The sequence below is a fragment of the Pelophylax lessonae genome (assembly GCF_965119305.1).
Source record: "Pelophylax lessonae genome assembly, chromosome: 5".
NCBI lineage: Eukaryota > Metazoa > Chordata > Amphibia > Anura > Ranidae > Pelophylax > Pelophylax lessonae.
This window is the reverse complement of record NC_138772.1, coordinates 433,792,003-433,819,407: the sequence shown is the minus strand read 5'-3', so window position 1 is coordinate 433,819,407 and position 27,405 is coordinate 433,792,003. Positions and strand designations below refer to the sequence as shown.

General features: G+C 41.9%; 1 protein-coding gene across 1 annotated transcript in view; it reads right to left on the bottom strand.

Annotated features, from left to right (window-relative positions):
- The window catches only part of CHD7 (chromodomain helicase DNA binding protein 7), a 222,375-nt gene that overhangs the window by 163,167 nt on the left and 31,803 nt on the right, over positions 1-27,405 (bottom strand). Inside the window, exon 2 of the mRNA XM_082258208.1 lies at positions 21,859-23,660. Coding sequence (XP_082114334.1) covers positions 21,859-23,502 — 1,644 coding nt within the window. The 5' untranslated portion in view covers positions 23,503-23,660. The remainder of the gene's footprint in view (positions 1-21,858; positions 23,661-27,405) is intronic.

Here is a 27,405-nt window from a genome sequence, read left to right as displayed (position 1 = left end):
AGACTCCGCTCTTTGCAGCTTCTTATATAGCCATGGTGTGTGGCCACCTGGTGATGTCACCCAGAGACCCCGTCCCTTGGGTCGTCAGATGATTACACATGACACACACGAGCGGAGCTGGCATAATCACAGAAGGCTGCATCAAAGGACCGGGTTGACGGCGAAGACCGCAGGCACAGAAGACCGGAGGGAGAAGATCGGATGAAGAAAACCCGAGGAGAGAAGACCCCGTCCCGCAGACTCCCATAACCACCGCCCAGTGTTGTAGGGAAGAGGCCATTGTCCCCATCAACATGGGACCAAGGTGCTTTGGGGTGGGGTGTGGGGGGGTGCAGAGCCCCCCCCCCTATGTTGAGGGCGTGTGGCCTGGTATGGTCCAGGAGTGGGGGCTCTCGCTCATGGGGGTTCCCCTCAAAATTATGATCGAGCTTGGATGCGACTTCTAAGCAAATCAAGGGGCTGAAAGTTGGATCAAAGATGGCTCTTATAGGCAACCATTGATTTTGAATAGAGGCAGAAAACTTCTTAAAGCCAACGTGGCTAAACACACATTGAGACCAATTAAAAAAGCTACTAAAAGCACGTTTATACAGCTCCTGTGTGCATGAGGCCTAATGGATTCCATTGGCCAGAATATTAATTCTGTTCGTATTAACGCTCAAACGTGCCTAGAGTTTAGGCGCATTCAGCGTTTTTTTCTGCTTGTCAGCTCCTCTCCTGAATGTGTTTGTAATGGGTATTTTTTTTCAGCCTGTAAATGCTCCTCTTGTCTTGTACTATTTTACCATTTACTCCGAGGAGGAGTTTTCAAGCAGAATCAGTCTGCACTTCAACTTGCTGAGGACACAAGTTAGGTTTCAAATGTTTTCCCAGCCGCTGTGCCTGCAGTCATAGTTAATAAGTGCAACAGTTATGCAACATCTGTGATCTTTTTATCATCGTACTTGACAGTTCATGGACACCAATTGGTTGCTTGGGCACAAAGCACCGCTTTCAAATTCGAACCATACCCACATGTAATACTGAGGTCCAGTAGAACACTGAGAAGCTGTGTTACCATCAAAGAAAGGGTAAGCCAGGACATTTTAGAACATGGGTGTCCAACCTTTTGGCTTCTCTGGGCCACATTGAGTGTAGAGAAATTTTCTTGGGCTGCATATAAAATATATACTATAGTTAAGGCATATAAGTATTAAAACGCTGCTGCGCGCCCCCCCCCCCCAGCACTAATTTAACACAACTAGTGGATGATCCCCTCTGAGGCAGCCTCTGCCTACAGTTAGTTGGAAACCTCTGTGGCCGTGCCCCCGACTCGACTTCCTTCCTCCCCAGCAAAAAAAAAAAAAAAAAAATTGTCAGGGGGCAGTGGGCCGCATTGCCTTTGGTTCCAGGCCGCATGCGGCCCCCGGGTCGCAGGTTGGACATGCCTGTTTTAGAAGGTCTTCTCTCCAATACACTGTTCTTTGTATTTTCTGAGACCAGTATATTCTTCATCTTTGGCATTGCTCGTCTGTCTGGAGGAGAACGCTGACCACACTCTCTAACAAGCCTTACTCCAACTTGGTTCTAAGATTCTCCATCTATTGTGGGTTCCAGCTGTCTCCAATCAGCTTCTTGCTGAGGGATACACAAATATCAGAATGAAACAAGAATGATTTCCATTCAAACTTCACTATGACCTCCTCTGTTCGATACCTCCTGATACAGTGATCTGAGCAATACAGTCACATGTTTTTATCTCCATTGGCAAGCTGTTACTAACTTTATCCACATAACCAAGTATACCGTCTTTAAAAGGTTGCCCCCTGAAGAAGGAGCCTTTTACCTATGCCTCTGAAACGCGTTGGGTTTACACCTTATATCAAAGCGGTAGCCACTTGTTATGTGATCTAATATACTGTACACGACTTGCCATTATTTTTTAAATTGATATGTAATTTGTTATTTCAATAAAACACAATTGTTTTCTAATAATGCCTTTGTATTTATAAATTTATCAATATATTAGTGCCTATAAAGTCCCACTTCTAGGGGAATTCTTTTCTTAGATTTGATTGTCCTTGGGATGTGGCACACTATTGTGGATTCCACATGAGCATACTATATGTATTCTTCATCTTAGTGCATTTTGTTTGTAGACTGAACAGATTTGCACGTTCTAGGGAAATGGTCAAGTATGGGGAATAGAAAGGTGGCAGCAGTGATCATGTGAGAAGCTCAGAAGTTACTAACCATCAATCAAGGTTCAGTTTCCATAGTTAATGTTTTTTAAAATGGCAGCTAATGGCTACTGGCCTTTGAATGCCACCATTCACTGTTCCTTGCATCAACCGGCCCTCTAGGCTTTCTCAATAAGGTGGGACATAGGAAAGAACTAGCATTCTTCAGAAGGTTTTAAATCTAAAGAAGACATAGTAAATTATGCTCATGCTTTGCAATTCGTGCTTCACATAAAAATGTAGAGTCCAAACTAACATTTTAACCTTCCTGCTTTGGCCTTCAGTGTCCCTTAAAACTGGAATAAATAGGCACTACAAGAAATGGGCACTATAAGAAATGGGCATTACACTCTTTCACAGGTAACAGTTACTTTACTCGATTCCCCATTACCGTCCTCCATTCACGCGGGAGCAATAGTGGGTATATGAGGCTGCCTCTCACTGACACCTGCGGTCGCACCTATCTCACAGCTTCTGCAGATGCTTCAATGCCTTTGCAACTCAACAGCTGAGTTTGGATTAAATTATTTCTTCTGCCACCAACTGCTTGTCAGCATGGAGGTAATTATTGGGAGGCCTGCTAAGCAACTCTTCAAAACCCATCTATTGGAATGAAGAGCATCCTCTGAGAACAATGTGCTTGCTGACACCTTCTGGCCCCAATGGGTTAATCCTACTTTGAGCTGACAGCTGTTACAGAATTTACAATTACAATGAGATTATTTAATTAAGGAGGAAGCCTAATAAATCAGTATCCATTTTTCATGACCATGTCCTTTTAGATTTGCTTCAGAAACTAGCGTTAAAGCTGAACCCCAGCTAAATACTCTGACGAAAAACACAATGGTCACAAAAAATAAATAAAAGGAATGCGGTTCAGTCACTCATTCTCAAGCCAGCAGCTACAAATACTGTAGCTGCTGAATTTTTATCATAAGGACACTTGCCTGTTGAGGGATCCAGAGATGTCCTCACCTGAGCCCAATCTGCTTCAGATGCAGATATCGGTGTCCTGTCAGAATAGCGCTACCCCTCAGAAAATGTAACAGAACTGACGGTCTGAGCAAAAAAAATGCTTACTGCGCATGCGCCATGCATTCCAACATGGCCTCTGTGCATTTCAATAGGTTTCCTAACCTGACAGAAAACAAAGGCAGCAGGAGACATCTTCTTACACCCAGACGAGTCTTCAATTCCACACTTATTTTTAGCCGTAAACTCCCCGCATACACTGAAATACAGTATTACATTTTCATTATTATAGTAAATACAGCAACAAGCTTGCAGGCAGAAGGAGACGGTGGCCATCTTGGTACACCCCGCACCAAACTGATTATATCGTGAAATAGACTATTTTAGTCGGTCGTGGTGAAATAGTCTATTTTAGTATACAAGGCGAGATAACTGCTAAAATAAGTGTGAAATTGAAGACTTGCTTGGGCTCCTGCCTTTGTGTTCTGTCAGATTAGAAAACCTTTTAAACGCATAGCGAAAGCACAATAAGCAATTTTGTTTGCAACGTCACTTTCGTTGCATTTTCTGATGGGTAGCAGTACTCTGATAGAACACCGGAATCTCAAGTAAGGGGGATGGGTAGCGGTACTCTGATAGAACACCGGAATCTCAAGTAAGGGGGATGGGTAGCGGTACTCTGATAGAACACCGGAATCTCAAGTAAGGGAATCCTTGCGGCGTCACAGCCGGCTTTCTACTGAGCATGCGCGAGCCACGCTGCACCTTGTGAATGGTCCCATAGTCTAAGACCTAATCTGTGTCAAAACCAGGTGTCCCCAATAAATATATATGGATTGGTTTACACAAATGTTATAGCGTCCTCAAACTATGGGATATATTGTAAACCTCATATGAAATATGAACAAAGCCTATCCCTCTATAGCCTATCCCTGCCTCGTTCCCTTGCTATAAGCATAAATCACTTCCAAGAAGTTATTCTGACATCAAGAGAAAAAAAAAAAAAAAAGACAAAAGGGGAGGGATCTCCAGTTGATCGACAGCCCCATCTCTGTTCCTGTGTAAAAGGGGGGGGGGGGGCTGTCCCTTCCCGCCAATCAGCTCTCAGAGCTCTCCTCGCTGATGTAACTTCAGCTATCCGCCACCTGCTGTTCAGGGCTGAGAAATCGGGCACTTTGAATGGATGTAGGGGAAAGACAGCTGTAGATAAACAACTTATGTAGGAGGATTCGTTATTTCTGTGTAGCTTCGTACCCAAGGACAGTCACTTCATTGGGTATTTGTGAGGGTTTCCTGCTGGGTTGCTAACACCACCAATTATTTATTATCTATACCCAATTTCCATTTTCGCTTGAGGCGTATGAAGTCTGTTACTCAATGCATAGGGAGAGGGAGCCATCATACTTTCATCAGGACACCACTAACTGCATGAGATGACCTGTGACCACCACCCATCCAGGACCTCTGACCCTAACATAGAACGATGCAAAGTACACACAACTAACAAACTTCTACACAAGACCAAAGTCCATGAAATTTCACATATCTTGCTTGAAAAACTTTGGATTCCCATGGGATTGTCTACCATCTTTACCAAGTCAAATCTATGGGTCAATCCTCAGAGGTTCGAACTGATATCAGCTAATGACCTAAAATCAGGGGAATCCATCAGCGCTTGCCAAAAAATGTTCTCTTCCTGCCCTGAATGGGAACATGCTCCAACAAAATTCATACCTGTCTATTTTATTCATCTCACATTTGGTGGTGATGCAGTGGTGATTCATGTGCTTTATGCCTTAGTAAACAAGGGTGGAATAAAGGCCAAACACTCACTTTAAAAGGATGTTTGTATTAATTTGCCTATTCTGGCCAATGATTGCTCATTATCAGGGAGTTGTTCTCACAACTTACTCCATAGTGAGCAATGTCAAAGTACAGCAACACCAGATAACACTGGAATAAGGAGAGAGCTCTGGGAGTTTTCAGGCTTTTAAAAATATGGGGGGGGGGGGGGGGGGAAAGCACCAAAAGTTTATGCAGCGCTTTACAACATAAAAAAGGACAGACCGTACAATTACAATACCATTGAAAACAGTAGGAATCAGAGGGCCCTGCTCCTTACTAAGATTCAAATCATCTATGGCCAGCCTGTTCACACTGGTGCATTGTAAAACACATTTTGGCTTTTAAATGTGCGGTGTTCGCATTTGCCGCAATACATAAAATCAGTTTTACATGCTTTTTTATCCCCATTTACCAAGGAAAAAAATTGATGCGACTCAAAAAAAAAAAAAAAAAAAAAATTGCAGTGTGTTTCCATTGACTATAATCGAAGGAGCATTTTTTAAACAGGGCACCGAAGATGCAGCAAGCAGAACTTTCTAAAAACACAGCATGCAATGTAAAAATAAATATGCAGAGATGTGGACTGATGAAATTTAAAGGGAACACACTTTTGTCATGCTGGAAAGGTGTGTTTTACAGTAGTAAAAGCACACCAGTGTGAATAGGGCCGTAAGTGTAATAAAAAAAAAAAAAAAAAAAAAAAAAATGAATATTTGCAGAGCCAAAGAAAGAATAAACATCAAAACACCCAATGAAATTAAACTTCACATAAAAAAAATAGTGACAAAAAAAATAAACAAATAATTGTCAAGACAAGTGTCAAAATATCTAAAGCTAAAATAAATCCAAAACGTGCAAACAATGCAAAATAATAAAACAAGCTTGTCAAAAATGTGCAAGAAAACATAACCAATTGTCCACCATCCGATCCTAACTGGGTGCAAATCCCTTAATCAGGCCTCGATCAATCCATGGTGACCAGAAATCGGGTCCCGGCCCCGGGCTCCCACCTGGGAGGGACCTGGCTGAGCCCTGCAGGGAGGGCAGCCTGAGGTGGGGCCCGGGAGCTGGCCAAACTACTTCCCAGGTGAGAAGAGACACCTCAGAAGCTTCACCAAACAGGAACAGGGGAGAGGAAGGCCAGTGTAAGAGGGGGGAGGGGGACACTATGAGGAATAAATGAAGGGGGGGCACTGTATGACAGGAATGTATAACTGACAAGTTTTAGGACAGGCAGCATACCCCTCCGCTCATTAGATCAGAGTCCCTTTATGTTAGCACCCCTCTTGGAGACCCCCTTGCCACTTTTATCAGACTCACTCTTTAGAGAGATTAATGGTTGGCCATCTCCAATGCCAAAAACAAAGCCCTACCAGAACAAACAAATAAAAATTCCGAACTTTTTTTTAGCTGGCCCCTAAATTCAAAGCAAAAATGTGTCAAGCCCTGCTTTCAATATATGTATATGTGCACCCAGTGCCACCCATAGGAATGGGCACTCACTAATAAAATTGTAACCCCCATTGCCCTGCACACACCCAGAAATGTACAATGTGCACACAGTACATATATGTAAGCTGCAACTGCACCACACGTGAGGAATGTTGGAGTGAGAGCAATCATTTTAGCACCATACCTCACAATTAACCCTAAACTGAGGCAGAAAAGTCTTTTAAAGCTTCACTTATCGAGTTTTTTGGGTACCATCATTTCTTGCGATATCACGGGCGCATGCAATTTTAAGTCTTCACATTTGGCATTTATGTAATTGACAGAACTTCTATATTTATCCAAAAAATTGGGTATTCGTGTTTGCATTAAAATTTCTATTATATTTTCTCATGAAAATATATGTTTGATGAACAGTTGCACAAATATACAATATAGCTTGCAATTAAAGTCTTCTTGTTTTACAGGATCTCTGCTTTCAGAAAATACACTCATCAGCCACTTTACTTAGGTACACCCGTTAAATTGCTTGGTAAAACAAATTGCTAATCAGCCAATCACATGGCAGGAACTCAATGCATTTAGGCATCTAGACATGGTGAAGACGATTGCCATCTAGATGGTAGACCTTTTAACATACTGCATGTCACACATTACAGACACACAGGCAGGCTACACAAAAATAATGCATTTTAGTTACTTGTGCCTAAAGGCGCCTTCACTGTTGTGTATGTCACCGTCACTCCATTAAGCTTAAAATGTAATTTTATTGATCACATCAGTTAAAAAAGTAATGTTTCAGGGGGCCCTTTCTTACTCTACTTACTCTACTACTTTCAGGATAGTAAACGGTTCATAATTAAGGAAAAAAAAATGTATATTCTATTTATAATAGGAGTATTATTATTATTATTATTATTATTAATTTAACAATGAAAGCAGTGCTCCCAAATTATTGTGCCACATGAACCACAGTGGGCATCCATGCTTGTAATGAGAGTACCCTCACTGCAGGCCAAAGCACAGTACCACCTTTCACCTGCAGGGGTCACTGCCACTAGAGAAGTTTGCCAGCATCATATGCAGTGCTAACAAGTCCTATTTTTAAGCAAGGTGATTGGAGCAATTTTCCTCTGAAGGCAATCCGGTGAAGAGAAAGATGACCACAGCATGTTACATACCGTATATAAGATGCATTATCTTTCCTCTTTTCTGTATGTGAAAGCCAAATAGATTAGAAGAAGCAGCCAGCCTAATGTAACAGAAGCTGAATTTGATATGCTTCACTGTTCATTTAACTGTGTGGCTTCCACCTAGGCTGCCCTGTCCCCGATTTAGAAACAAAGGAAGATGGCATGCAGGGAGAGGGATTGTGTGTGTGAACCGGTGAGCTCAGTGCAGCAGTCATAGGATCTGTCATTATCACAGCAACCCTTTATATATGAACAGCAGTGGTGTGTGGATATACAATTCCTTCTCTTCAGAGCAGGCTGGGAGAATCCTGATGTCACAGTAAAGCTCTAGATGAAAGCACATGGCCCCAGCAAGGAAAGGGTGCTCTCCGCCCCCCCTGCACTACCTTCATTTAACACTTTAACCTCTAGTAACAGGTCAGGTGACTTGGGCACCCACCAAATCAGAATGCCGTTGACTCGCATTGTTATGCTAATACAGAGAACTGGCTATAACCGGCCTGGTGAGCAGATAATGAATGGCACCAATTACTCTCACTCAGTCAACTGAGAGTACCTGAGATGGAGGAATCATCCGGAGAAGGTCTTCTAGCTCAAGGGCAAACAGTGCTATGTGAAAGAAATGAGCAAGGGAAAGATGCAGCCAGCCTAGAAATGCTGGAAACAGGATGCTACACATTTTATTTACCTTCATTCACGTGCAAAACACAAGCGTGCAAACTACGCACAATCTGCATACTAACTACGCACAATCTGCGTGCAAACTACGCACAATCTGCATACTAAACAAGGGGAAAAGATGGCAAAAAGGACATCCAATCTGATGGTCTTACGTAGAAATTAAACCAACGACAGTATTCTACACAAGTTAAGGTTTTATTATCTGCATCTCAACTTCAAGCAAGCCTCTAAAGATGATATGTAACAATTGTCAGGAGAAAAAAAAAAGAAAAATCATTAGTCAGGTGAGACTAAAGCCTGGTACACACTTAAGCGGAGTTGCGGCATAATTTTTATTTTTTAAACTAAAAACACCCCTAGAATTGTTTGTGCATTTAAACAACGATATCCTCTAACCCAGGGATATGCAAACTGTGGCCCTCCAGATGTTGCAGAACCACAAGTCCCATGAGGCATAGCAAGACTGACAGCCACAAGCATGGCACTCAGAGGCATGATGGGACTTGTAGTTTTGCAACAGCTGGAGGGCCACAGTTTGCATACCCCTACTCTAACCTGTCCCCTGTTTAGTGTACCTAAAAGGATCAATTACTTACCTTGTGAATTTCAGCAGTGTGGGCAGCTGAAGCCGCAGTGTCCCTCTTCCTGGAGTCACGAGTACCAGAATGCTCGCCACTTCCGATGCAGGCGTGTCATCCCACAGCTGGTTTAAAAGTTATAGCGCATGCCCAGAAGCTGTCCTCGAGCCTGCACCAGAAGTGACGAGGGACTCTGGTGCAGGCGCAATGACTCCTGGGATTGATGATACTCATCTCCCAGGAGTCAATGCAAAGCAGGAAAGTAAGTGGGCGGCCACGGACACAAAGAGGAAGTGGAAGGGAAGATATTTTTGATTAAAAATAAGGCAAGTGAAAAAAAAAAAAATAGCCAATTCAATTTTAGAAAGGAATATAGGTAAGAATGATGTATAGTGTAAAATTAGGGTGGAACTCCGCTTTAAGCTCCATTCACACCTCAGCGTATTATTTTCAGGCATTTTTTTTTGGGCAGTTTTCCAGCATTTTTTTACAGGTGTTTGGAGGTAGGCATTGACATTGGACCAAAAATGCTTGCAATCTGCCAAAAAAGAAAGCTTTTTTTAAGCTTCTGGTGTTTTACTTCAGACAACAAAATGCTCATATGTGAACAGGGGCCATTGAAATGAATGGGATTTTGCTTGCTGGGCGTTTTGGAACTTCAGAGATGAGTGTTTTACAGGCTGAAAAACGCTCAGGTGTGAACAGGGACTAATAGTTTTTTTGTTTAGTTTTCTGATATTACAGCGATCTCCCCTCGCTGAGCTGTTGGGTTCTGAACAGGGTGATCACCCCCTGTCAGAACACTACGATCATTGGCTGAGAGCGCTGATTGGGAGTCGGTCAGCTGCTGGTTTTCCAGCATGCTTGTCTGACAGGAACTGGTCGTTTGGCTGACATACACACAGGCTGAATGTCAGCTGGTTCAATAAAAACTGTCCGACATTCAGCCCATGTGTACTAGGTATTAAAATGGTTCTAAAGTATAAAAGTGTTTTACCACAATGTGTTCTCTGCCTTAAAGCGGTAGTATCCCGCTTTTTGACACTTTTACCTACAGGTAAGCCTATAATAAGGCTTACCTGTAGGTACAAATAATATCTCCTAAACCGGCACGGTTTAGGAGATATTTACAGTGCGCATGCGCTCTGAAGGTCCGGGGGACCTTCAATTAAGTTGCCGGGAGCTTGCCGGAAAAATCACTCCCGCGCGCATGCGCGGGAGTGACGTCATCGCGGCTCCGGCCAATCATCGCGCCGGAGCCGTCTCTTCCGGCCAATCAGCGCGCCGGAGCCGCCGAACCCGGAAGAGGCGACGAGGGACCATGGCAGCGCCCGCAGCGATGTCAGGGGGTCCGTGTCGGGGCTTCGTTTTAAGGTAAGTTACACATAATGGGCTAGTATGCGATGCATACTAGCTCATTATGCCTTTGTCTTGCAGGGTTTTTTTTATCTTTTATAGAGTTTACAACCGCTTTAAGGTAAAAAAAAAAAAACGTACTACCTATCCTACCTACCTTCATCCCTAAACACTTACCTGACTCCTCTCACTGCAGACGATAGTCAACTTGCTCTGAAGATCCTCACACATTTACTCCCTTAAATTCTGCAACAAGTATTCCCTATACCCTGTGAGTAGGCACTGCTGTGTTACAGTTCAGAGCTTGCCCTCTGAAATACAGATGTGCCGAGGAGGAGGAGGAGGAGTTTTAAGAGGTGGCGTCCATACAGGATTCACTACTTGCTGGCACCAAGGTACAATGGGATATGTAGTCCTTAGAAATTGAAGGTGAACAGCAGTTCAAACCATGCAAGAAAGCCAGGAAGGTGTGGAACAGATAGAAGACAGGAAAAACTTCCAACATGAAAACGAGATTTTTCAAGTAAGCTTATTTTAGATGGTCAAAAATAACTATTGTTTGTATTGATATTATATTAAATGAAAGTGAATGCTGTGCTCATACATTTCTTTTAACTACAATGAGGCAGAATGTGATTGGCTGGGGTATGCTGTCTACGCACCATAAATAATCTTCCCAAGGTGCTCAATGTTCTGTTATCTCATGTAGGCAGGACCAGGTTTCTAAATACTCAAAACATTAAGATTTCAAGATACACTTAAAGACCAATAATGGCTCACTCATTTCCATACAATTTTGCGGCTCTAAAAAAGTTATTTTCCCAGGACTTCTGAGCACAGGCTTCCATTAAATGAGCACTGGAGATTCCTTGTTGACTTTAATAGGCATGTAAAAGTGTGATATTTACTACAGGCACGTGTAGCTGGAGAACTGAACATAGGGTGGTACTACCAGTGGGCACATACCATGCCCTCCACCCAAAATCTATGTATACAGCTCTTACTTGTAAAGGGATATTATAAAAATATATTTCTAATTTAGGTAAACTATATAGCCATTTTAGCTTGTATGTTAAAAAAAGTTCAAGGCATATTATTCAAAAGTTTATTACTGTATGTAAGCTAAAGCTACTTGGCTCTCCGACTGCATTTTTACTGTACTTGATCCTTCAGGGAAGACTCACTTCGGGCTTATAGGCAAACCAATTACTATCCAAACCCTCCTGACATTTACAGTATCTCACAAAAGGGAGTACATCCCTCACATTTTTCTAAATATTTTCTATCTTTTCATGTGACGGCACAGAAGAAATGAAACTTTGCTACAATGTTAAGTAGGGAGTATACAGTTTGTATAACAGTGTAAATTTTCTGTCCCCTCAAACTAACAACACACAGCCATTAATGTCTAAAACCGCTCGAAACAAAAGTGAGTACACCCCTAACTACACCCCTGTCCAAATTGGGCCCAAATTATTTTGTGTGGCCACCATTATTTTCCAGCACTGCCTTAACCCTCTTGTGCATGGAGTTCATTCCATGTTGAACTTCTAGTCACCAGTATAAGTGAGAGCCATACCACAAAATTGAATACACCTGCTCTATTTTCACTTAGGGGTGTATTCACTTTTGTTGCCAGCGGTTTAGACATTAATGGCTGTGTGTTGAGTTATTTTGAGGGGACAGCAAATTTACACTGTTATACAAGCTGTACACTACTTTACATTATAGCAAAGTGTAATTTTCTCAGTGTTGTCATATGAAAAGATAATCACATTTTTACAAAAATGTGTGGGATGTACTCACTTGTGGGATACTGTACTTATCTAGTTTAGAGGTATTCGAGTGCAAGGACATATCTGCTTTAAAAACAAAATAAATAAATACACATACAGTGCCTTGCGGAAGTATTCGGCCCCCTTGAACTTTGCGACCTTTTGCCACATTTCAGGCTTCAAACATAAAGATATAAAACTAATTTTTTGTGAAGAATCAACAAGTGGGACACAATCATGAAGTGGATACGAAATGTATTGGATATTTCAAACTTTGTTAAATAAAAAAACTGAAAAATTGGGCGTGCAAAATTATTCAGCCCCTTTACTTTCAGTGCAGCAAACTCTCTCCAGAAGTTCAGTGAGGATCTCTGAATGATCCAATGTTGACCTAAATGACTAATGATGATAAATAGAATCCACCTGTGTGTAATCATGTCTCCATATAAATGCACCTGTACTGTGATAGTCTCAGAGGTCCGTTTAAAGTGCAGAGAGCATCATAAAAAACAAGGAACACACCAGGCAGGTCCGAGATACTGTTGTGGAGAAGTTTAAAGCGGGATTTGGATACAAAAAAAGATTTCCCAAGCTTTAAACATCCCAAGGAGCACTGTGCAAGCGATAATATTGAAATGGAAGGAGTATCAGACCACTGCAAATCTAGGAAGACCTGGCCGTCCCCTCTAAACTTTCAGCTCATACAAGGAGAAGACTGATCAGAGATACAGCCAAGAGGCCCATGATCACTCTGGATGAACTGCAGAGATCTACAGCTGAGGTGGGAGACTCTGTCGTATATTGCACAAATCTGGCCTTTATGGAAGAGTGGCAAGAAGAAAGCCATTTCTTAAAGATATCCATAAAAAGTGTAGTTTAGTTTGCCACAAGCCACCTGGGAGACACATCAAACATGTGGAAGGAGGTGCTCTAGTCAGATGAAACCAAAATTGAACTTTTTGGCAACAATGCAAAATGTTATGTTTGGCGTAAAAGCAGCACAGCTCATCACCCTGAACACACCATCGTCACTGTCAAACATGGCGGTGGCAGCATCATGGTTTGGGCATGCTTTTCTTCAGCAGGGACATGGAAGATGGTTAAAATTGATGGGAAGATGGATGGAGCCAAATACAGGATCATTCTGGAAGAAAACCTGATGGAGTCTGCAAAAGACCTGAGACTGGGACGGAGATTTGTCTTCCAACAAGACAATGATCCAAAACATAAAGCAAAATCTACAATGGAATGGTTCACAAATAAACATATCCAGGTGTTAGAATGGCCAAGTCAAAGTCCAGACCTGAATCCAATAGAGAATCTGTGGAAAGAACTGAAAACTGCTGTTCACATACGCTCTCCATCCAACCTCACTGAGCTCGAGCTGTTTTGCAAGGAGGAATGGGCAAAAATTTCAGTCTCTCGATGTGCAAAACTGATAGAGACATACCCCAAGCGACTTACAGCTGTAATCGCAGCAAAAGGTGGCGCTACAAAGTATTAACTTAAGGGGGCTGAATAATTTTGCATGCCCAATTTTTCAAAAGTTTGAAATATCCAATAAATTTAGTTCCACTTCATGATTGTGTCCCACTTGTTGATTCTTCACAAAAACATTACAGAGATTATATACATATACACATAGATATAGATATAGATATACACATACACACACATATATATATATATATACACACATACATACACCTACACACACTTTAAATAATCATGGTGTAACCGTGTGCATGTGCATGCAATAAACACCCCCTGTCAACCAGGGGTTCAATTAAACCCCAGAGTACCTTGAGCGCAATATTGATTTTCCAGTAACGCAATAAGGCATCTACAAAAACGGGGTAATTCTTCCCACTGACCACCACTAACCATTAATGTAAACGCTCATTTTATATTGGCAAAAAAAAAAAAAAAAACACACACACACACCACACAAGTGCACCACATTCCTTATTGTATTTAATTTTTTACGTTCCTCTTCACACTAATATATTGTGAGCTGTAAAGAATTAGCAGGGGTTCCTTGAGACTTGAAGGTATTTTAAGGGTTCCTCCCTATTAAAACAGGTTCAGAAAGGCTGCATTAGAATGTTCTATATGCAGTACCATTTTCGATACCTAATGCCAGTCAGGGTGCCATTATCTAGCCTGTAGAGGTCTGTGTCCCTCCATGGATATGCCTCCCCAGACCATCACTACCCCACCAACAAATCACTCATGATGGAGGTTACAGGCATAACGTTCTCAATGGCTTCTCCAGACCCTTTCACGCCTGTCACATACTCAGGGTGAACCTGCTCTCATCTGTGAAAAGCAAAGGGCACAAGTGGCAGAACTGCCAAATCTGGTATTCAGTGGCAAATGCAAATCGGGCTCCACGGTGCATGGCAGTGAGCCCAGGGCCCACTAGAGGACGTTGGGTCCTCAGGCCACCCTCATGAAGTCTGTTTCTGATTGTTTGGTCAGACATTCACACCATTGACCTACTGGAGATCATTTTGTAGTGCTCTGGCAGTGCTCATCCTGTTCCTTCTTGCACAAAGGAGCAAATACCAGTCCTGTTGATGGGTTAAGGACCTTGTACAGCCCTGTCCAGCTCTCCTAGAGTGACTGCCTGTCTCCTGGAATCTCCTCAATGTTCTTGAGACTGTGCTGGGAGACACAGTAAATCTTCTAGCAATGACACGTATTGATGTGCCATCCTGGAGGAGTTGGACTGTCTGTACAACCTCTATAGGGTCCAGGTATGGCCTCAATGCGACCAGTAGTGACACGGACCCTTGCCAAATGCAAAACTAGTGAAAAAAAAAGTCAGAAAAGACGTGGTGGTGGGGGGGGGGGGGGGGGGTCTGTCAGTGGCCTACACCTGTAAAATCATTCCTGTTTGGGGGGTCATCTCATTGTTGCCTATCAAGTGTCCTTGTGAATTTCATTAACACCAAAAGCAGCTGAAACTGATTAACCCCCTCTGCTACTTAACTGACCAGATTAATACCCCAGGTGTTTAATTGACTTGATGCCATACTCTGATTAAGACCGCATTCACACTGAAGCGGCAAGACTCCTGCACGACTTCGGGGGCGACCTGTGAAGTCCCGTGCACCGCGACTTCGGCGCAACTTGCACAGACTTCACATAATGGAAGTCAATGCAAGTCGCCTCCAGGTTGCCCCGAAGTAGTACAGGACCCTTTTTCTAAGAACGGGTCCTGTACCAGTCAATGGACCGCGACTTGTCAGGCTGACAAGTCGCGGCAGTGTGAATGGAGCCTAAAAAGTGTTCCTTTAATTTTTTTGAGTAGTGTATATTTATCTCAACTAGGATAACAAACAAAGCAAGACTTGAGGGTCAGTGAGGTTTCATCATATCCTATAGCTTTTTTTTGTGAATCCAAAGTATTACACGTATATTTTTATTACATGTGTGTACCTATAAGTGTAACTAACAGGTTAACAAAAAAAAGTCTTCACTTTGCATTCAGGCAAGTAATGTCACCAATAATGACAAGTTATTTATTAACAAAGTGCAAACATTCATTTCCAACATCTCTGTATATCACCACTAGAAAGCACGCCTGGAGTGAGATGCATTCTAATCTGGGATGCCCAACGAAGGCTACATACCTTTCACAGAGGAGATATCACTGCCAGTGAATGCACTGAATTTCAGTCCATAGGAAAAAGGTATAAACAAAAAATTTCTGCATTGTTAACAAAAAAGTCATCTTTCAATCCACCAATGCAGTATTTGAGAATTAACTTGAATGTCACTGGTAGTAGATAATATGGCTGCCCCCAAACCACTTTGAGGATGTCCTTTACAACAAGTGGGCTTTTCAGTCCCTCCTACACGGTGGGCTGCAGCAAAGAGGATTTGTGCTCCATTGAATGATGCTTTTTTCCATAGAGATTTTGCTGCTGAAATATACAGTGATCAAGTGCTAGACGTAAAACAGATGTCAGAGCATCTGTTTAAGAGATATAAAAAGAAAACGTAGCCCCCTCTCTCCGCTCAGAAGTCTGGGCAAATCTCCCAGCTCTACTCCACAAGCTCCAGTTTAATGGAACGCAAGAGAAATGGTCCTTACATCACAAGAACACCTTGTATCTTAAAAACCACCTTGAGCAATTCCCTACTAACCATTACCAAACAAACAGGAAAAAAAATATCGACGCATATTTACTCTGCACTAGCTCAATCCAACTCCTCATCACTGGGAACACTGTGCTGAGCAAGTTACAGGGAATGAAAAAAAAGTTTTAGTGTCAAGTAGCAATTTGTATTCTAGGAAAAACAAATACTCATTCATTCCAGTGCTTCCTTGAGACGCCTGAGAAATGAACGTGCTACTGAGCAGAAGGAAACATTGGATGCAACCTAAGGAATAACTTTTCTATTGTTATCAGCCACATGTAATGCAGCAACCAGCCCAATGGTGGTTAAAATCCAACTACAGGCCAAGACCTCTAAAATATTTGACAGACGCATAAAAAAAAAAAAAAAAAAAAAAAAATTTGAATAATAAAAAAATGCACACACATGCACACAAATGCTAACTGCCATTTATTAATCACTTAAAAATCTATCAGCCTTGTTACCCCCAATAAACAGACAAAAAAAAAAAAACAAAACAAAACTGGTCCCAATTCCTGACCCTAATATATATATATATATATATATATATATATATATATATATATATAAAAATATTTTTTTTTTTTTTTTTTAAATCATGTTCATATTTACAGAATAAAATTTCCAGGGCAAAAATGTGTTTGCAATGTTAAACTAGAGGTTTAGGCTATACCATACAACACCTATTAAATTCTTCATTAATTTTGGTATAAATCACAATGTAAATCCATTTTTCCCTATTTTTCCTGTGCAGTCACGTGAGTGCAGGGATCAGGCTCCTCTATGAAATATAAAGGGCTGAATTCTACAGAGCTGTGACGTCACTCATCGGTGTCCACTGCTCTAGGCATTGTCAGAGGGGGGAGAGCGTTCCCACCCACCAGCTGCACATTACACAGAGGGGATAGAGCGCAGCTGTCATGCGACTTCCTAGAAAAGCAAGGAAACATTTATATTGCGATTTATGCTAAAAATGTATCTAGGGCATTGAAGAGCAAAGGGGGGCAGCTTTTAAAATGTGGGGTATGATACAGTCGGAAAAAAAAAAATTATATTTTATGTGGAAAAACATAATAGGGGAGGTAAAAAATTAAAGCGGCAGTGAGAATACAGCCATGGTTTACCCACATGTGTTGGCCACAACGTAGGCTGACTATGCCAATGTTCACCGGCCCCTAAATGGAATCTGTCATGAAAGAAAAATAGCCTTGCTATTCGGGTGGCCCTTGCTATTCGAATTAACTAAGGATCCAAAACAAATATGCAGATAAGGAACCACATAACTGACTGTCCCAACATGCATCCTTGTTTCAAGCCTGTAGCAAAGCATTGAAGTCAGAAAACCATAATGACAGCAACAAGTATTTTCTGCGGGTAGTCAAGAATAAACAGTCCCTTTTTTTCCCCTCGTAGCAAATTCTCTTTAAAAGTGCTATTTCCAGGAAACTAATTTTTAATTGCAAACTAAAGCCAGGTACACATGGGCCAAAAAAAAAAGGAAGATATCCAACACCTACGATGTGTATGTCGGTCTGGCCAGGCTTCTGTCGAGACGTACATGCTGGAAAACCAGCAGTCGATTGACTCCCAATTAGCGCTTTCACCCGCCTGTCAGAACACAATAGTCCAGCAGGGGAGGTTGCTATACTAACTTTGCATCATTAAGCCTGGCTGAGAGTGCTGATTGGCTCATTTGGCTGTACATCGCCTATGGATCACAGGAGTTCAGCTCCTTCTACACTCCTGTGACCCGTTTTTAGCAGACAGCAGTCTGAAGTCCGCCCTCTGCTGACGTTACAGGTGACGGTCCAGACACCACATCATCAGGACCACAGTCGGGATCCGCCAGGTGCCTGGACTGACACCCAGCTCAGCCTCTCAGCGAGCCACTGAGAGCCTGAGCCGGCCTCTCCCCACCCCTCCACAGCCCAGCAAACCAGTGAGCGAGGCGGAGGCAGAGTAGAGAGCTTTTTCTTAAGCTGACCATAGAGGTCATTGGAATTCGGCCAGTTTAGCGGGGATGGGACAAATTTGATCCGTGTATGGGCAGGCTGGTAGTACACAAGTCAATCGATCTACTACTATACAGCCAGCAACAACAGTGATGGCTGGGAAGGCTCCCCACTGTCAAAATTACAAAACCACAGCAGGAGAATTCCCCCATCCACCTAGAATGTGTGGAAAGGGAAACTGGATCATTTATTTTGTTCAACCCTCTTAAGCAAAAAAAAAAAAAATATATATATATAAAAATTGATCAATGTATGGGCTGACCTATATGGGTAATGAGTCACTTTGCCCTGCTTGCTTTTAGAATGATCACCGATGATGGGAAAAGGCTAGGGAGGTTTTGCCTAAAATTGTATTAAGGAAATGTACATACTAAAAAAGGTGTACACACACCCAGTATATTTTGAATTAGGACCATTTGCTGATCAACTATTTCCTCTGTGTGAGTTACTACATTGTTTTTATGTAATAAATAACCTTTTAATCTCTACACTGAGGTGGCGCTGCTTTTCTTCTCCTACCCCTTTTTGTCTGTTGCAGAGTCCCTCTAGCTCTGTATGAAGCCTGCAGCCACCTCCACCAACCCCAGGATTGAACTATCCTGCATACCTCCTAAAATGACTACCTACAGCCACAGTTGAAACTTTTTATCAGATCGAATGTACTTGACTTTTTCACTGGCACAGGTCGAACGTTGTGTATGTACCTTTCATATTTTGAATTAGGAGCTGACTGACTTTAGCGTGTACAGATAATCATTAAGATTTATATAGCTATGCATTTTTTCTCTACGATTCCAATATAAAATACAACTCACAGCAACACACACAAATTAACCTGCAGATAGCAAATTTCTACAAGGAGTAAACAAAGGTCATAAAATGACCGATGGAAAACTTTTTTTTTTTTTTTTAAAGTCAAAAATGGTCTTGAATGGAGCGATCATTCAGTCACAAATATGACTGGAATTTCCTGGGGCCTTATCCCATGGTATCTAGAAAGGGAAGTTTGACTAAAAATAAAGTGAACTGGCTGAGTTATAAAATAATGTATATATTTGCTGCACTTCAGCTTGGTTCCTGCACTCTTACGCTGTCTTTTTTGTTACAGGAAAACAGAAATGAAGCTTATGCAGCATCAAGGTACAAAAATCACTGGTGGTACTCAATAACCAAGTATTACTTTTTAGAGGTTCAATCTAATTCAGTCTGATTAAAATTGGTGTATAATTAGCTAATGCATCATATCACCTTCACTCAGCCATTTACAGCAGACTGTACTTACTAGGTTCAGAGGACCAGCATTAGAGTTCTGACACCCGTACAAGATAACTACTTACCAATATATTGCAAAACTATAAAAACCACCACATTGTAGGACCATTATCTCTGGACCATACCTGGATGTCCAAACAGTGAACTGAATGTCAAATTATGGCTTGCCAGGAGAACGAATAGGAACTCATTAGCCACAAACAGTTACAGAAGATATGATATTAAAAAATTGTAATGAGGTGGAAACCTTTCATGGTGGAAGCTTCTATTGTAGACTACCAGTTTAAAATGTTAGCTGCCGGTTCTCAGGTCGATCCCATGGCTTCAGTAGTTTAAAATCACAAACAGGCAGATCAAGAGTTCTGAATTTCAGTTCTGGGTCAGTAATGCGAGGTATTGAAACCAAAGGTTGCCATAGAAGCCAGTCATTTTAGGCCCCTTTCACACAAGCAAAACAGATTCAGTCCATCTGTCTGTTTTTCAACCCAATTGGACCCTTCATTGTTCTCTACGTAGCGGCAGGTGTAAATGGAGTGTCCGTTTTCACCCCTCGACATCCAATCCGCTTAACACAGAAGCGTAGGGATCCGTTCCCCATCCGTCTACAGTAGGGATCTCCAGACTACGGTCCTCCAGCTGTTGTGGAACTACATGTCCCATGAGGCATTGTAAAACACTGACATTCACAGAGATGACTAGGTATGATGGGAATTTTAGTCCCGGAACACCTGGAGGGTCATAGTTTGGAGACCCCTGGTCTAGAGCAGCCTTTCAAAAAGGGTGCCTTGAGGTTTCTTCAGGGGTCCCTTGGCAAAATGCCTAAAAATTGATCACAAATTGCATGCAAGCCAGCAGGTGGATCAAGCCTGCCTTTTAGTTACACAAAGCCACAGGTTTTCATTATGCACCATGACGACTTCCTAGACACTGGCATCCAAGCAACCAATGATGATGTCATCAGTTGATAAGGAGCATGTCTGGTACTCCACAACATCCTTGTTTGATCCTCCTCTGTCCCTCTCCCTCAGCACTGGGGTCACATTAGCTGACTGATGGAAACAAATTGAGGGGAAAGAAAAAAACATTGGAAGACTAGTCAGCACCAGTGTGCAAAAGTGTATTTGCTTTGGAAGAATAAATCACCTCTAACATTGGGTGTCCTATGTGTATTGATGTTGCTGCTTTATGTAAAGCTATTAGAATATTTTTTTACATTTTAGAATGGGGTACCTCCATGCATAAGTGGAGCGGACACAGACCAGCCATCCGCCTGCTCAGCGGACAGATTCCCCACTGAGCAGGCAGAGTCTGCCCCATGTAAAAGGGGCCTTAGCAGTAACATTTTTAGAATGAGATCAGCAATGGTCACCCTCACATTTCTTTTATAAAAGTAATCCTTTGAGGGTGGTAGATAAGAACGCTGCTTATAACTGTTCAAGAGTGTAAGAGTGAAATGTGTATGTAAACCCCAGCAATGAGCTTCTCATATTTGTTCTATTTTGGTCTGTAAAATAGATTATTTAAGGTATATTATATCTGCTTGAAAAGCACAAAAAAAAAAAACCTGTTAAATCCTGAAGAGAAAGGGTTGAGGTGTTCTGTAATCCCATCCCAGGATGACAACGCTGTTTCTTCAAAAGGTACAATACACTGAGTGAGTATTGTTGCCCTAGGACAGGATGTGTGTTACCGGTAGAACACCAAGGGAAAATTGAGGGAAAAAACACACAACTGCAACCATTACATCTAAGGACTGGTAAACTGCAGTAGATTACGTTTTTGTTTTTGGATTTAGATACACTTTAACACCATGTGGTCTTTGACAAAGTTGCTCCACCTTATCTTTGTCACAGGAAAGTTTAATGGTGGGAGTGGACCAGTTAGACCTGTGTTTTAATCCACTAAACAATCTTGGGAAAAGCCAGGAATTAGCTGAATACATGCTTATTGTATACTGCAAAAAAAAAAAAAAATTATATATAATATATATATATATATATATATATATATATATATATAATCCCTCCTTCAAAAAGCTGCCACCTTGCCAAGTTCTTGATCTTAAAAGGTTTTAGAATAAAAAAGAGCAGAAGTTTCATAACCAAAACAATACTGATACAACTTCCTGTTACATACCTTTAGGACTACATTTAAAAATCAGAATACCAAAACAATACTGATACAACTTCCTGTTGTTCCATACCATGTATGTTTACACTTAAATCAGAATAATGTACACGGAGCAGGAAGTTCACAAGCTGGGTTTGTGTGAAAGCTACATACAGTGGCAAGAGGAAACAAAATAAAAATACATGTAGTAAATATGTTCTTGGTGCTGAAATTTAGTAAACGCTTACCTGATGAACAGGCACTTTCTGAGGAGTATTCTGAGGTGACTGGTGAAGCGAAGTCCATGGTTGATGATGAGAATGCGAAGATGGTGAAGACTGATGGTGCATAGCTGGATGAGGCTGACAGTTTGCCATTTGCTGCTGAAAAGATGGATGACTGGGATGCTGTTGGCCAGACATCATCCGTTCTTGTATTGCCTGTGGATCTGCATGGCTAACTCCTGGACAGCCATTTGGTCTCATATGCCCACCCATCTCCCTTGGTGTTGAGGACATACCCATGAAGGTCTGGCCCTGTGGCAGGTTCCTGGGACCAATGGTTCTTTGTCCCATGCCCATGTTGCCAGGGGGCTGGTGAGTTGGAGGATGGGGCATATTTGGGTAACTTCCAACATCCATAGGAATCCCTGCACTGCCAGGCCTAACTTGTGGAGGAGGGGTGCCTGCTGGATTGCTCATTGCTTTCAAGGGCGACATGGGAGGTGGAGAAGCATAGGTTCCCTGAGGCTGTGAAGGATGCATAGTTTGTGTGTTCATTTGGTTAAGTGAGCCGCTAGGATGAATGGGTTGCTGGTGCATCAGTCCTTGACTATTATTTGATGGAAACCCCACAGCATTTGGGTATCTAGGTACAGACGGAGTCATTGGAGTGCTGTTTGTAAGGCCTAAGTTCTGATTCATCCCTGTATTATTAACTAATCCCTGATTAAGGTTACTATAAGGATAACGGGAATACTGCCCTGAGTTGTTTAGCGTAGGTGAAGGTACAGTCTGGTTTCTAGAGTTATAATTAAGGGACTGCGGCCTAACTGCACCCTGCTGAGGAGGATTGGGAGAAAATCTAGGACTGTGAGCAACAGATTCTCCATGCAGAGTGGCGGGGGGATGATGATGAAATTGCTGGACTGAATGACGCAGTGAAGGCCCCATATTTGGATTTTGTTGTGGGACGTGAGACATGTGCCCAGGCCCTGCACTACCAAGATAAGGATTTCCTTGGTTGAGACCATCTTGTCCTTGTGAAAACTGGTTCATTCTTTGTGGCTGTAGTGGACCATGTTGCTGCATTGAAAAATCTCCCCGAACCATGTAATTGCCCATTTGTTGAACATGTTGAGGATGAGAGGGACCTTGAGGAGCAGAAGGTGTCTGCGGTTGCTGCTGGGACTGTTGCTGCTGGTATTGTGGCCTTATCTGATCGGGCACTTGCACTGCCCTAGGTCCCCACATAGAACCACTGTCCACAAACGGCGGCCCATGCCTTTCATTTTGCATACCAGAATAGACGCCCATTTGGCTACCACCATGGGGCACCTGAGAAACAGGCGTACTGTGGTACTGTGAATGTGGAGAAGCAATACCATTACCAGGAGTGTTAGCCATCATTCTGTTAGGCTGGTCCATCATGTGCATTTTTTGAGGCTCGTATTGGTTATAGTGATCAAAGTGGGTCAGCTTTGCTTGGTTTTGACTGCTGGGGTTATGATGGAGAGGAGACTGTAATGAAGCAAAACCCTGATCCATAGGCATTTGTTGTGCCAGAGAATTGACAGAGCTTTCCGGATAACCACATTCCCCTAGGGCCTCCAGGCCTTCGCTGAACATATTTCCATCTTCCCCAAACAGACTCATCATGCCAGGGTCCGCCATCTTGTTTTTGCACAGTGCTCTTTGTGCAAGATTGTGCTTCACCTCACGAGAGGTGTTTGTCCTCAGAGCTGCTAATCCTTAGCTAATCTCTTACATGTCATTCCATATTGTCTTAATTCTTTCGGACCCTTCAGTGTCAGACAGTCTGGCAACTGCTCCTGTAGGAGAAGCAAAAAAACAAAAATCTATTAATAAGACTTTAAATAATGTGGCAGCAATTTTACTTTTTTTTTTTTTAATGCTTTACTAGCAAAACAAAACACAAAGCAGAAAAGTTTAAAACTCCACTTGCACACAGCAATCATTCGTTAGGTGGGAGAGAACAAAGGAACACTGAAAATGCAGCAGTAGCATCAGCTGCCACAGCAGGCAGACAGATGTATGGATATAGCCAAGCATCCCATCTGCTAAACTAAAGCCCTGAAAATGCTCTAGTTACCAACAGCGTGTCCTTAACCTTATTCCCCCGAGGAGTGTAATGAGATGAGCAAGCAGCAGCATCAAGGGCTGTGATAAGCTAAAGTTAGCAGAATCCGCTAGTCCATTTAACAAACACCAGAAGGTAGAAAGTGACCCTTTAAAAGCAGCCGAAAATATATTTCAAACAAGATATGTGACCAGATTCTCTCTTTACTCCCTACCCCAGGCTTTACACAGTAGACATCTTGTCCGGCTTCTCCTTAAAAGCCACGTGGTATGCGCCCACTGACCGCAAATCCACAACTCCTCGCACCTCTACTCAAGGTCAAATTATCTGAAAGGCTTGCTTCATACTGCGGGCAGAGCAGGGTGATCCTACAAGATAGAATTAGGTGCCCTGTGCCCATTTATTAGGCTGCCTGGGAACACCATGGGCAGAGCTGTTACTCTGCATCTCTGAACAATTTTAAATACTTTGCAGATGGAGAGAAAACAAGAAAAGAGTTTTATATTTGGCAATTTTATTGTGTGGCTGAGTCACAGCTGTCCAGCAAGGACGACAGGAAGTTCACTCACCAGGTTCACTGCATTGCTTAATGTGCCATGGATACAAGTGGTTATGACAGCATCCGCTCAGACTGTGCCCAAAACTCTGCTGACTGGACTCTCTAGACACTTAACTCTTCCAGCTCACATCTCAAAACTCCTGAGGCTGAGCAGGAAGGTTTAAATGCTTTGCATACAATACTAAACTACTAAACAGATCTACCGTAGAAAAGAAGTTAAAGAAAAAAAAAAAGGAAATTCTACTTCTTTCCTGAAGAGTATCCATAAGTGCTGCTAAATATCCGACTTCTCAAAGACACGAGAACAGTGTCTGAAAAAAAAAAGCAATCAAAATGCATTTAGATCTTGGAGATAGGAGGAGGTGAATGATTAATACAGCTACTGATCTGAACAAATGTGAATTGAAGAATCCCAGCCATGCTTGGAATTTGTCACTATGATTCTAAGGCATAATCTTATTTTTCTTTCCAAGCATTAATGGTCGTGGGCTGGTGCTTCTGCGGTACGCAATGGGAACAAGTAGCTGGATTCATAACTCCTCTGAAACTTTCCTCAGGAACAGGCTACTTCACAGATGACTGCATGAGTGCTATGGAAGATTAACCCCTTCCCAGCCACATTACCCTCAGCCAACTGCCCGTGATGGGGTCCACACAGAAAAGGACGGTGCTTCAGATTTTTACATACAAAATAAGAGCAGGCACTGGCGATAAGAGGCAAATCAAATGAATCTTTCATCAGATAGACCAAGAAGAAAGCCACACATCTCCCCAGACTTTTCTTGCTAAATCTGCATATTTGACACTACGCTAAAGACAGAATTGGTGATACGAAGGGGATGTGAGGTTTAACTGGCATTCACATTCTTTATTCCATCCATGTAGGGTCGATCTCCATTTTACAGCCGGTAAAGCAGCAATATATTATATATACACACACAATATATATATATATATATATATATATATATATATATATATATATATATATATATATATATATACATACATACATACATACACACACACACAATATATATATATATATATATATATATATATATATATATACACACACACACACACTATCTGCATTTATATCAGCAAGCCCAACTTTGGCCAATATTATTTCAATTTTGATGTGGATACCAAATTTTCTTAAGTAACAGTTTGAATGCCTAATTATATTGTACAGCGTAATGATTTAGCGATCGTTCTTTCCACCTCCAGAAATAATCCTTCCTGACACACATACAACTATAAATATCACCTCTAACACTACTTCCAGCCCCTCACAAGTTCAGAAGTGGCAAGTCGCAAGACACGCTCCAAATCTAGAGTATAGCTAGGAATTACGGGAATGCTTATAGAGACCCCAAGTTTTTCTACAGTTGAGCTGAATTTTCCAGCAATATAAAAAACGTCCTTAAGGACTTCAGTGATTCCTTACTTAAAGTAAACTGTGATTTTTGAATGTAAGCTCCCAATAACAAACTAGCTGCATACACAGCAACTTAGCTGAAAACAAAATTAGGTCAAAGCTCCCACCAACTACCAGCATTCATCATGAATGATAATAATTTGACCTGATTTTTAATTTCTAAAATAAAAAGATCTGGCAAACCTTTCAGGAAAGTGACAAGCAAGCCTGCTGACCAGCATACATGGGGCCATGTAGCATGTCGCTGTATCAGTCCAGTTTACCATGCATGTGTTGGGTACCACTAAACCACTTGGCCATATACGTGACATTTATCAAAGTAGTGTATATAGGAGCCTCTCAACTTTTTAAACACTGAGGAACCCTTGAAATAACTTTACGGTCTCAGGGAACCCCTGCTAATAAGAAGGACTAGATCTACAGCTCATCAGATTCAGAATACTTTATTAACCCCAAAGGGAAATTAAATAAAATTGGGAAGAATTACCCTCTTTCAGATAGCCAAAAAGATCAATGATGTCAGTGGGAACTTATCTGAAAGGCAGAAATTGCTTAACAGGTTCCTGATTGCCTGCTGTACATTTACTGCGGCAGGCTGGCTCTCCTACATTGGTCATGCACATAGTGCTGGGGGGGCGAGAGCGTGCCACCAGTGGAGTGATTCCACCCCCACTAGGCAGCAGGGATGCCGATCCACGGGGCCAGCAGCTACGATTGCCACCAGGCACCCGCAATCAGTCCCCGCTGAGATGATCACAGCGCACCTGTGAGCCTTCTATATAGGATCACAGGTCTCTATAATCATTTCACAAGTCCACCCTCCCCCCCCAGTTAGAAAACACTCCCCTAGGCTCACACTTAACCCTTTGATGACCACTGTGTTAACCCCCTTCCCTGCCAATGTCATTACAGTAATAGCGCATATATTTAGCACTGATTACTGTAGTAATGTCACCGGTCCCCCGAAAAGTGTCAAATGTCAGTTAGGGGTCCGATCTACTCGCTGCAATGTCGTAGTGCCGCTAAAAATCTCAGATCATTGCCATTACTAGAAAAAAAAAGACATTTTTCTTTCCCCTAGTTTGTAGACGCGATAATTTTTGCGCAAACCAATCACAATACGTTTATTGCGATTTTTAACGAAAATATGCAGCACAATACAAATTGGCATTAAAAAGGAAGAAAAAATTTGGGTTTCGATTTTTTTGGGAAGGTTATATAGCAGAAAGTAAAAACTTTTTTTTTTTTTTGGCGGGGGAAAAAAAAAAAAAAAAAAAAAAAAAAAAAAAAAAAAAAAAAAAAATCGCAGAGGTGATCAAATACCACCAAAAGAAAGCTCTATTTGTGGGGAAAAAAAATTACATTAATTTAGGCACAATTTTCCGTTAAAGTAACGCAGTGCCGAATCGCAAAAAATGTCCTGGTCATTAAGGGGGCAAAATCCTGCCGGTCCAGAACTGGTTAAGGAACACCTAG